General features: G+C 37.4%; 1 protein-coding gene and 1 long non-coding RNA gene across 2 annotated transcripts; one reads left to right on the top strand and one right to left on the bottom strand.

Moving 5' to 3' along the window:
- Window positions 1–5337: 5337 nt before the first annotated feature.
- On the bottom strand, window positions 5338–6004 carry LOC125220319. Its single transcript, XM_048122478.1, has 3 exons — window positions 5833–6004; window positions 5583–5735; window positions 5338–5531 (listed from the first exon to the last, which is right to left on the bottom strand). Exons 1-3 carry the CDS (start codon window positions 6002–6004, stop codon window positions 5338–5340), a joined length of 519 nt encoding a protein of 172 aa, XP_047978435.1.
- Window positions 6005–9310: 3306 nt separating this feature from the next.
- On the top strand, window positions 9311–9993 carry LOC125219619. Its single transcript, XR_007176172.1, has 2 exons — window positions 9311–9502; window positions 9557–9993. It is a non-coding gene; the product is annotated as an uncharacterized LOC125219619 (long non-coding RNA).
- The last annotated feature ends 2957 nt before the right edge of the window (window positions 9994–12950 follow it).

Consider the following 12950-nt stretch of genomic DNA (forward strand, 5'->3'; position numbering starts at 1 on the left):
CGCTTCCTTGACCCGCCAACTAGTCTGGGCGCTCCTCCAACCAGGTGAGTTGTTCCAGTGTCCGAACCGGTAGCTCCTGTTCATAAACTGAAAAAAGAAACAAAAGAAAACATAGTAAATAAACTATTTACACCAAAATATTCGCAAACACACAAATAACACCATGCTATCCCCGGCAACAACGCCAGCCCACTGACAGGACTCTAGAGTGCAGTGCGGTTTGTGTGATGTGTCACTCGATCTAACAGGTCCAGAGGATTCGACTAGACTTTAGAGGCTAGAAGATCGTGAAACTATCAGAAAGGGGTCGTTGGGTGCACTCTATTCCTTAAAAAAAAAAAAACCTCAACCCACTATACTACAACTTAGCACAGGGAAGTAAAAGATCGATCCCACGAGGACGAAGGTGCTACGAAACTGCATTTGAGGATGTTTTGGGAAAGAAAAGGGGTGAGAAACTGAGATATTTTAAAGTTCTAAAACAGCTGGAGTAAACTTAACTAGACAGACTTTCCTAATTTGGACAGACAAGCATAAAGCGAAAAGTAAAGACAGATTTCCTTAAACTACCAGGGTCTGGAAAAGCATGCAGAAAAGTAAAAGAGACAAAGCAAATCGTACTGACAGGTCTAGGGGACATGCAGAAAAAGTAATGTACATGCTGAAAAGTACTGACATAAAGCAGATCTGGTTCTAACTACCAACAACTTCATCTTCTTCGGGAATCAAACGAGAATAGCAGAGAAAATAGAGTTTTAAACACCATGAAAACAGAGCAAACTTTAGATCTAAACTTAAAACGAGAAATTAAAGCCTAAACTAACAGATCTACGCTACTGGACCTAAAGGATGCAGAAACAGAAAGTAAATAGCCATAATCATGCACAACGTAAACATCAAGCACCAAATATGCGAAACTTCAACTCCAAAACACCACGATTCAACAAATCCAAACATCTCCATATGCAAATCCCCAACCTCCAACAACAAACCAACAGATCTCAGCTCCAAACATCCAACAACAAACAAAGAATGAACAAGAGATGAACATAAACTCAGAGATATCCAACCAAAAGCAAACATAAACTTCCATAATAACTAGAAATAAGTCTGAATCCAGTAGATCAAAGTCGGAAACTAGAGTTGCGAACTTAAGAACCACAAAGTACTAAACGAAAGCAAATAGAATTGTTTCTTCGCCTTCACAAGGCGGTGTTACACAGCAAAATAACGATGACGATGAGAACCACGGTGGCCAGAATCCTCCATGTCCAAGTGCACAGCAATACGAAATGAAAATTTGAAGTATGGAACTAGAACTAGAGCTAGGAGAGCGTAGAAGTGGCTCGCCGTGACTGTCTTGTTCTTCAAGGTTGAGCTCCTTATATATGTGAGGCTTTGATCCCTAGGGTATCCCTCTGGTGATTTTACGCTCTTGCCCTTGAGTAAGACTTCTTTAAAATAATCTGCTCTCGCCCCATTCTGCTCCCGTCGCCAACTTTTGATTCTCCCAGGTCTGAACGACGACTTTTGATTTTTGCTTCAATTTCATCTCTTTTGCATCTGCCAGGTCAGGTAACAACAACTCCTAGGTCCGCAGATTTACTACGCACCTGAACTCAATAACGCACATTAGCACCCCAAATGCACAGAATTTTAACCTTAAACCGATGCATGAAACGAGCCTTATCACCCACCTATCAAGCTCTTTGACCGATTGCCAAACATCAGAAAATTTGAAATCTTTGTCGGTGTCGGCTTTAAAGACTCGCAAAGCCACTCTCAAAATGTCGGCTCCACTGGCTCCGCTTTGGTAATTCTCCGCTTCATGCTTGTAAATCCCACAAAATATATTGATATCTTTGTCGGCTCGCTCAAAATGACTGCGAAGCATCTTCATGTTGCGGCTGGAGGTCCCCCTCGGCTTTTGCTCGTTGTATACATCGGTGACCTTATCCCAAAAACACTTAGGGATTGTTGATTCCCGACGATGGGCTCGTATGACGCGCTGATCTAAGAGTCGAACAAAGCCATCGTCTCTGCGGAGCTGTATGGATGACGGCTTACGTCCTCCACCTCCACCGCCTTGTCCTCGTCCTTTTCTTCCTCGTTTCCGGATCCGCGACTGGCGGAGCTTCCACCACCTCGTCCTCCTCCACCTCCTCCTCTTCTAGCTCTGATTGGAAGGTTTTCTGGAGTGTGTTTCTCCGGATTATTTTCCCTAATTTGGGATAATCCATGCGTTTGCCCGTACCTCGGGTCGATGGGACGATAGTATGCATCAATTGGAAAAGATGGTGTTTGGTATGCCGGCGTCGACGAGCCTTGGGTGCCCGGCGACGAACTAGAACCGGAAGCACCCAATACATTGTACATGCCCCCCAGTCGACAAACGCGTTCAAGTCGTAGCCGCCCTCGCCGCCGGAGTTTCCATCACCGGACATTTTTGCAGAAATTGGAGAGGAAAGAGAGATGATATGATAGTGATGAGAAGAAAAAAAGATGGGAGATAGTGTGTTTGTGTGTAAAATGAAAGAGCTAATGGGAGTATAAATAGAATAAAAAAAGAAAAACAAATAAAAAAAATTAAATTCAAACGGTATGACGACGCCCACTCGCGGGCTGGCGAGTGGGCGTCACGCCTCGCGCCAGAGCTCGCCAGCTTCATCGAGGCGGAGGGACACACGACGCGACGGGAGGGCTGCATCGCTATCTCGATGCTGGCTCATCTCGCTGAGACGAGTCCGAGCCTGCATCGAGATGGCGATGCAGATGCTCTTAGGCCCTTCTTCTTGGTATGATAAATTCAAAAGATATTTCCACTTTCATTTCATTCTTTTCTGCTTGGTATATTTTTTACTTATAAATCATCATTACATTTGATATCATTATTCAATTTCTCATGGGAACAATTATTCCTTTCATTTATAAAAAAGAAACTGTTTCAATTTAGTCTCATTTATTCATATTTTAGATTTTAATATATTATAGCATATTTTAGTTTAATATCTTCTCAATTTTTATACTTCATTCATCCTATAAAAATATGTGCACTTTCCATTTTTATCCGTCCCATAAAAATATAAGAATTTCCATTTACCAAAAGTTATCCCAATTTAGTACTCGTATACATCAAGTTATTTACAACTTATACTATCATTAAAACCCTAATAATAATGGGGACCCCACAATCCACTAACACTACTTTAATTTCGTTTCTCCTCATCTCTCTTACTTTACTAATTTTGTCTTAATTCATGTGTCATATCATATGCACATATCTTTATGGGACAAAGGGAATAATTTTAAAATTTAGTCTTCAAAGTAAAATTTGAAATTTCTAATGAATAAAAAAATATATCTAAAAATCCAAGGGGTGTGGTCGGGTGTAGTCCTGCCCAAGGTTTATCGAACCGGCGGTTAAAGCCGGTTACGGTTCCGAACCGAAACCGTGAGAATTTATCCGAACCGAAACCGTCGATTTTTGAACCGTGGTTCGGTTCAGGTTTGAAAATTTTTGAACTGAAACAGTGCCGGAACCGCCGGTTCCGTACGGTTCCAAATCGGAAACGCAAAAAACCGTGAAACCAAGCCGGAACCACAAAAAAATGACGGTTCGGAATCGTGAAAAACAACCGGAAAACCGTCGACTCGGAACCGAAACCGAAACTGGCGATTTTGGAACCGGAACCGCGAAACACCCTCACGGTTCGGTCCGGTTCAATAATTTCCAAAACCGGAACCGCGGTTCCGAACTGTAACTGTCGGTTCCTGAACCGTGGGCACCTCTAGTCGGGTGGCATGAGACTTGTCTATCCTTAACCAAATGGTCAGGGGATCGATTTTGGCCTATAGGTATGGAGCAGCCTAAAATCCTTGGGTTAGCTGTCGTACTCATCGAGATGCCTACAAATCAACAAGGTGGTAATTGCCAAAAAAATATGTAAAACACTACAATGCACACATACACGCACACATACACGCACACATATTTCACGCATACACACACACACTCACAATACACACAAAACATACAAATACACTACAGTTCCACACACAATATATACACTTCACACACAAGACACACACTACACACATAATACACACACTGCACTTACACAACATAAACAACGCAGCACACACACAACAGACTACATAAAATACACACACATACACTTCCACACACAATATATACATTGCACACACAAGACATATATTGCACATATAAGATACACTGACTTCACATACTCTGCGCACACAGACTTTACACACAAACACTTTACATACACAACACACACATTGCACACAAAACATACTTTCACACACAACACACACTACACACAAGGCATACACATCGTACACAAAATATACATTGTATACACAACATACATAATACAAAAAACCACACCACAGCCAACACACACTACTACACTACATATAAACACATTGTGCATCCATATTACACATAGTACAAACATACATATCACATGCACACACATCACACAACACACAACATACATAACACACACACACACATACACATACACACACATTACAAACAATACATGCGCATATGATGTTAATCGAGCTAATATGCTCGGGTTTGGGCCAACTCTATCGAGCCAATCTCCATTGTAAGTGCTCTAGGCCTAGGGCACCCTCCTCGTTTAGCCGTGAAACTATTTATGCAATTTACTTTAAAAAGGACGGTAAACAGTGGCGAACCTATAGAGGGTCATAAGAGTGTCCGCAATAGAGTGGCACAGCCACGATTTTGCCCAAGGTACAACCACAAAAACTCTTCTATAGCAATAAAAACTTGTCCAGCCCAATAGTGGTCATGCCACAACCACAAATCTCATTATTTTATCAATTGTTAGTATATTTGAATTGGATTAGAATAAAAATTATCGGACGATAATAATTAGAAAAAACACATAATTTAATTAAAAAAAATTAAAACCAAATTTTCGTTGTATTATAAAAAGGGAAAAATTATACAACGAAAATTATCAAAATCACACAAACAGCACCGCCGCGCATATCACGATGTGCCCGCTCCCCTATGTGCTCAGATCTCTTCAACCAAATTGGCCTGGAGTTGGATATGTCCGGTTTCCTACGCATATCAGTGAACAGTTGGAGAAAGTATTCATTATTACGTGGTACACCCATCTGCAAGGACGCGGTGGCAACACAGTGACTTGAACTAGCACCATGGTCCGATGCCCAACACTCTGAAGCTGATCCTTCATCATCTATTATCATGTTATGCAATATGATACATGCATATATGATATCGGTGACATCGTTTTCGTGCTAAACTCGTGTCGGGCATCATATAATGCCCCATCGCGCTTGGAGCCCACCAAAAGCTCGCTCAACATCCTTCCTAGCACTCTCTTGACGTTGCATGAAATAGGATTCCTTCGGCGTGCCGTTGGCCACGAATCTGACCTCTGGACCCTCATCCCGGCACTCGTCATTGAAGAGATGCGACGATTGCAGAACGTTGATGTTGTTATTTAACCCTGTGACACCAAATACGCATGCCAGATCCGCAATCGGTAGTCAGCAACAACTTCCAGAATCATCGAGGGGTGTTTGTTTTTGAATCCAGTAGTGAACTGCCCTTTCCAAGCCACCGGGCAATTCCTCCACTCCCAGTGCTTGCAATCGATGTTGCCCATCATCCCTGGAAAACCGTGCACCCTCCCGTGCATATCTAGCAGTATCTGGTAGTCATTAGCGGTTGGCTTTCGTAGAGACTCTGGACCGAAGATGGCCTTGATGCCCCTACAAAACTCAAAACCTCTAGGCTAGTCGTCTCACCCATATGTAGGTATTCGTCGAACATGTCAGCCAGCCTGACATAGGCAAGCTGCCTAATTGCAGTGGTGCACTTCTGAAACGTCGAAAGTCTGATCCGGCAGCTGGCATCACGTCGGAGGGTGAAGCACATGTACCGCCCCACCAATGATGTGGATATACGATGAAGAGCCATTGCGACATTCTAAAACGTCGACGGAAAAGCTCTGGCGGATAACAAGGGTTTTCGCCAAAGTAGTCATCCATCAGCTGCTGGTTAGATCCGGCATGGTCACGCCGGATTGTCCGCCGACGATGGATCGGACAAGGGACCGCCACCGCCACCGCCGCCTCCCGCTCCGCTTCCTCCTCAGCTTCCCGCTCCACCTCTCCAACCACCGCATCAAACGCCCCACCAATCAATTATTGATAATCATCGTTATCCATTTTTTTAAAGTGGAATTGAGTAAAATTTTAGAGTGGAGATTGGAATGGTGTGAAAAAAATGAGATGTGGAGGTTGTATTTATAGGATTAAAATCCGAAACATAAAAAAATTTATAAAAACCAGACGGCGTCGTACAATAGACCGTCGCGGCCCATACCCCCCGCCCCTTCCTCGCCGCAAACGCGGCTATTCCTCCCCACCCCGGCGCCGCCCTCATCCACTGCAATAGAGCGCCGTGGCACCGTTTGGCCTTACTATCGTGGACACTCAAGGGTCCATGCATGGAACCCCGACCATTTTAAGAATGAGTATATATTATCCATATTAACAAAATACCAAATAACTTAGTACTCCTTCTCTATTAGCATTGAATGGTGAGAGTTTGATTCCCATCAAAACCAATAATCAAGAGCTTATTCAACAACTATGTGAGTTCACTTAATTTCGTTGGGATTTTTGTAAAAAGAATCAAACTCTAAGTCTATTATTACTGATCTCTTTCTTTTCTATTATATACATTTGAGAGTTCGATTCACAATGTGATAGAAATTTATGAATTTTTTTCATACTTTTATATTGATTTTTCTATTTTCTATTTTATGTGTTCTTATTTATATCATTTTTTGTTCTACATCTTACATTGCAACAATTTGGAATTCAATTCAAATCATTCACCTTACACATATCTCTAACTTTTATAATTAATTCTCCAATTTGTCGGCGCTAAAAAATACTTCATCCGTCCGCGAATAGAAGTCTAATTTCTTTCTGGTACAGATTTTAAGAAATATTAAGAAAAGTGGGTAGAAGAAGTTTAATGGAATATGAGTCTCACCTGTGTATGTGAGTGGAATGTGGGGCCTCTTTACTATCTATAGTAATTATGAACTAGGACTCCTATTCGCGGACGTACTAAAATGAGAAAATGAGACTCCTATTCATTAGAAACCATGGTTAGGATCCCCCACTATCAAAATTCTGTGTCTGCCGCTGACAGTAAACGATGCATTTTAATGTTGGCCCCTTCAGCATATATATCTTTTATGCAATCTATACAATATATAAAATGGGAGTTTTGAAGGTATTTAGGAAAATTCCATATTATTATTTAAATAAAATTCTTTTTAATTTTAACTGAATCGTAGTATTAAGTCTGTTTGCGTGGCTCTCAATCTCAATAGGATAGTGGGGAGAATGGAGTGAGTGAGAGGTTTTACGAGGGCTAATATTTGGATCTTTAAAAGTCATTTGAGAAGAATTCCAAAAGCTACAAGATATGTATAAATTCCGATGTAATTGTATTCCAATGTAATTATGTTCATGTGTCTAAGATCTCGATTAGACAAGCAATATTGATAATTTCATTTTTGAATTTTTATTGAGATTTCAAAAATCCCATGGACTTGAAGTCACTCCATTAGTGTTGCAGATGATAGTCCACAAATGAAAGAAGAAACTGAGGTGCAAAGTGATCTTATTCATGCACAAGATGCACTCACCGGGTTCTTTTTATATTTGACATAATAGATGAAAAAAAATAATGCTAATTACCTTTGTTTTTCAATGATTATAGATGGAAAAAATTAATGCTAATTACCTTTGTTTTTCAATGATTATAGATGGAAAAAATTAATGCTAATTACCTTTGTTTTTCAATGATTTGAAAGATTCAACGAAAAATCCATCATTCTTGGATGGGGATCTACAACGGGGGCTCTTACTACATTTCGTATGCGATGAAATATGAGTGATGAGCAAGAATATTATTTAGTGTCGTCCAGGAGAGAAAATCGACGGCGGTCGAGGTTTGCATGTGGATATTGACGGCAAACAAAGTAGTAATCTTTGTTTATTTGGAGTGCTACAAAAGCTTTGTTATTGAAAATAGAGTTTGAAGACGATGGAGGAAGAGAGAAATGGGAGGTACTTAGAAAGCAGCAGCGCAAATTTATCAATTTTTTAAAACCCTAGAATACTAATATTATTGGATTATACTCCCTCCGTCCCACTTAAAATGCAACATTTGGGAATCGGCACGGGATTTTATGTAGTGTTGTTTTATGAGTTAAAGAAGAGAGAGGAAAGTAAGAGAGATGAAAAAGTAGAGATAGAGTTGTTTCCATTTTAGGAAACGTTTCATTTTTAATGGGACAGCCAAAAAAGGAAAACGTTTCATTTTTAATGGGACAGAGGGAGTATTGATTATTGATTGTTGAAGGAATAAATACGACTCTTGCCCGTTATTTATTTTCATTTAAAAACCCATACGAAATGAGTAAACTAATTAATAAAACGCGGTCCATTATAAATAAAAAAATTTGCATGCTTTTAAGTAACTAAAAATTGTATGCTTTTAAATATCTGTAGCTCTTTTGTACATAATAATATTATTATTATTATTATTATTATTATTATTATTATTATTATTATTAGTACTATTTTTAACATTATTATTTTAAAGTTTTATTATGTATAAAATTAAAATTAGGTTTATAAGAGCATCTCCAACCATTCCACTAAACTCAAACCCATTTTAATGTAAATCTCACACTAAATATTGATTTTACTCTAACCATTAACACTAAACTCAAACTTAAAAGAATATTCTCTATATTATGCCTTTTTTACTCATAAAATTTGAAAAACTTCTAGGTTTTGGTTTAGTGTAAACCTAAAGATAAGTATTTTTTTTCTCAAAAACCAAAAATATGATTGATTTTTTAGTACTATTGGAGCTAAATACATATCTCATTTTAGGTTTTAGTGTACCCTTGGAGATGGTCTAATGCTATTATTAGCGTATTTTATAGAGTAAAGGTCAAATGTGGTCTCTAACATATGACCGTTTTATCAATTTGGTCCTTAACATTATCTTTTTAATTATTTGGTCCCTCACAAATGAACTCGGACCTAAATCGGTCCTCACTTAACAGACCCGTCAAAAAATAGACTGTGATTGCAAATCACTCTAAATTAAATGACAACCGGAAAATGACGACTCCATAGAATTCTTCTTCTTCCCAAAGAAATTCCGCTCTAATGCCCGACGCAACCCCCGCCGCCTCAACCCCCGCTCCGATGCCTGATGCAACCCCTTTCCGCCGACCTCCCCTTCACTCAGTGCTTCAAATCTGCGCGCCAAGCCGCTCTCCTCCGCTACAGCTACTCCGAGGATCTCTACGTCGCCGGCGATTTGTACGACAACGAAGTCCTCACTCCTTCCGTCATCGTTGTTCCTCGCCGCCGTGTAAGCTCCTTCTCCACCCCTAATTTATCTCCTGATCTCTAATTCCGATGTGAGGTATTCGATTTGAGCGACTGGATTGCTTAATTGTGAACTGCAAGGGAAGGCAGTGTATCCTAGAGAGAGAGAGAGGGGAAGAATCAGAAAGGTGCGTGGGCGGAATGCGACTGCGATCTGAGTTCCTAGCCAAGCCCTGCCCCTCGGAGACAAGCTCCGAAAGCTGCTGAAGTCGAGAACAAGTTTAGAATAGAGAGTCATGGTTTAGAGTTTGTTTCTCTGATTTGGCAATTGAAATTTTGTGTTGAGATTGCTTCTCTGGAAATTGTCGACAGATTGGGGTAGGAGATGATTGCTTCTCTGGAAATTTTGTGAAGTGAGGATGCTGTGTGTTTAATTTTATTAATTTTATTAAAGGTTTTATATGTAATATTAAGAACTATAATTAAGTGTAATTAATTACTATTAGTAATTTAATTTAGTGTGATTTGCAATCACCGTCTATTTTTTGATGGTTCTGTTAAATGAGGATAGATTCGGGTCCGAGTTCATTTGTGAGGGACCAAATAATTAAAAAGATAATGTTAAGAACCAAATTGATAAAACGATCATATGTTAGGGACCACATTTGGCCTTTACTCTATTTTATATTATTCAATGACATTTATGTTATTTCTTAAATTTCTCTTTTACAAATGTATAAAATCTTTTTCACACTCCGAATTTATTAAAAATGCATAATGACACTCTTATTATTTTCAAAAAATTTCAAAAATCTTTTCACTTCCACTTTCCCTAATTATTATATTTTATAAAAGAAAAGAATTCTTTTCCAATTTCCTAAATTGTTATGGGTTTAGGTTTATTATTGAGTAAATCTTTTTTAAAACATACGTGTCACTTCTAATATTTTACAAATTAAAACATGCTTTTCTTTCACCACATATTTTCCAAAATTTATAAAATTAATGTTTTGTAATTTTCATACGAAATCTTATTTAATTTTTTTCATTTTTGGTGATAGTATATCACTATTGAACTTATATAATCTAAATTATATGTTTTTTATGTGTATTTATAGTTTTGTGTTTGAAACCCAAAAGATTATAATCAATTTTATGCGCTAATTTTAATAATTGAATTTTAATGGATGCCAAATTGCTCAATTCATTCTTAATTTGTGGGATTTATAAGATTAACTACCATTTACTCATTAACTATACATTTATTTTTAAATACATTTATAACTTTAAACTCATAATAATAATAATAATAATATTGTTTTATATTTTAAACAAATATTTCATAATTTGATGTAAATTGAATGGGCCATGCATAGCATGGGGTGATACTAGTTTACTTTAAAAAGGGCAAAAAAGCATAGGTAATAGTAATAATAATATAATTATGAAGATAAAATTATATAATTAATAGGAATTATAAAGGAAAATAATGGAGCCAAGATATAGCCCCCTCTTGCCATTTACTTAACAGCGGCAAAACATTCTTCATCAAATTTATCTTATTCCTTTTTGTTATTTCATGTTTACCAATAGTCAAAATCATATAGTACTATTTTATCGAATTTTACTAGTTGATTTGAACTATATATATAGGGTTGTCAGCTGCAGGTGAGCGGTTAGTTTCATGGAGTATATACTTATATATTAATTAAATCTTTAATGTCTCAATTCAGCTTGCAATGCTTGGAATTTAAGCATTGTCATCAATTAAATTAACTCCAAGTGGATTTTAATAAATCGATGCTGTAATTTACGAAACCAAATAGTAGTATTTGTCTGGGCTTTGCTGGTCGTGCAGAATATTAGGGTTGACCTTTTTATGCTAACCACGTTATCATTAAAGATTGCTTTCTACATTCAAATTAAATGAAAAATTATTGAGTGATAATCGAAGAAAAAATTAACAATCAAATTCCAAGATAAAATAATAATACTAGTAAGGGGTGGCGAAACGGGTTACTCGCGGGTACCCGTACCAGATTTCAGCTAAATTTGTTGTTCCAATACCCGTCCCGCAACATATCAGGATTACCCGATACCCGTGTTGGTTATTCTATACCCGACATTGCGGGTACCCGTACCCGATCCGAAACCCGGATGTTTAGTATGACCCTTTAATCGTGCAGAAAGTTTTTCAAACCAAAGGTTGAGTTCATGAAACCAAATATTTATGCTTTGAGTTTTTTTAATAGTAATGAATTTTGAGATTGTTGCCGCACTATGATTTTGGAATTTTGTTTTTTAATTTGTTCTTCAATCTTCATGCAAAAATTCCAACTATCAATTATGCACAAATGTGGTGATTTCTAGTCTCACTTACTGAAAATAATCAAAATATGACCGGAGGATGTAAGTACATCATATTTGTATATTTTAATATATAATTTGCATATTTCCAAATTTAATTTTGAAATATTTTAATATATAATTTGCATATTTCCAAATTCCAAATTCAAAATTAAATGCAAACCAAAATTTATTGTTTCAATTTTGATCGTAAGCTTTGAATAGAATGAGAATAAAAATGAGGAGACACTCTATAGCTAGTTTTGGTGAGTTTTCAAGTGTATGTTTGTTGGAATATAAAAATATTTCAAAAAAACTCTTAGAACTTTTAGATTCTATAAAGTATTAAAAGATTGTATATAGCTAATACGAATAATATCTAGTATTATCGGGAGTAACGGGTATATCCGCACGGGTAGCGGGTAATACCCGTATCCACAAAACTCTAAAACACACTACCCGATCCAACCCCATTTCCCGTTATCGTCGAGTAGCGAATACCCAATACCCGGCGGGTATCTGGTCGAAATGGGAATAACCCATTACCCGCTACCCATTTTGCCCACCCCTAGTAACTAAAGATTCTCTCGGTATTTATGTTGTTCTTCTGGAAACGCCTGTCGTAGCATTACTCTAATTGATAACAAAATTATTTTTATTTTATTTACTGATCTTCGATATTTTTTTTATAATTAGGAGCTGATTGCATCTCCAAGAGACAATATATATAACACATTATTCAATCAGCACCATGTTGGGATAGTAAAAATTACAATATGAATGTAGTTCATATAGAAAATGCAGTTTTTGTAACAATAAGTTATAGGACTCTCATTTATTTTTATTTTTTTTAAGTTACTTTTTTGGAATTGAGTCATCAAAAACCTGATGCATGTAAATTTGGATAGAGGGAAAGAACTATAAATTATTTATCAGAAAGTTTAATTCGTATTTATGAAAATATAGCCACGACTTTCTTTTAAATAATAATAAATTAACTAATTAAATAATGTTCTATAACATGTTGAGAGACACCTTAATCAATATATTTTTCTAGCATAATTTAAGCCTATAGACACATGCAACGCACTTAATTATGTGAAGTAGACAAGACTTTATAATTTCCAACATCGAGAGTTCTGGTA

The sequence above is a fragment of the Salvia hispanica genome, chromosome 4, assembly GCF_023119035.1.
Source record: "Salvia hispanica cultivar TCC Black 2014 chromosome 4, UniMelb_Shisp_WGS_1.0, whole genome shotgun sequence".
Taxonomy (NCBI): Eukaryota; Viridiplantae; Streptophyta; class Magnoliopsida; order Lamiales; family Lamiaceae; genus Salvia; species Salvia hispanica.

Bases quoted from the DNA above. Each gene is read 5' to 3' on its own strand.
- LOC125220319 (XM_048122478.1), bottom strand. From the start codon at position 6,004: ATGGCTCTTCATCGTATATCCACATCATTGGTGGGGCGGTACATGTGC. The intron at 5,736-5,832 runs GTGAGACGACTA...AATGACTACCAG, and splicing joins CGACGAATACCTACATATGG to ATACTGCTAGATATGCACGG. The intron at 5,532-5,582 runs GTTGTTGCTGAC...TTGGTGTCACAG, and splicing joins ACCCCTCGATGATTCTGGAA to GGTTAAATAACAACATCAAC.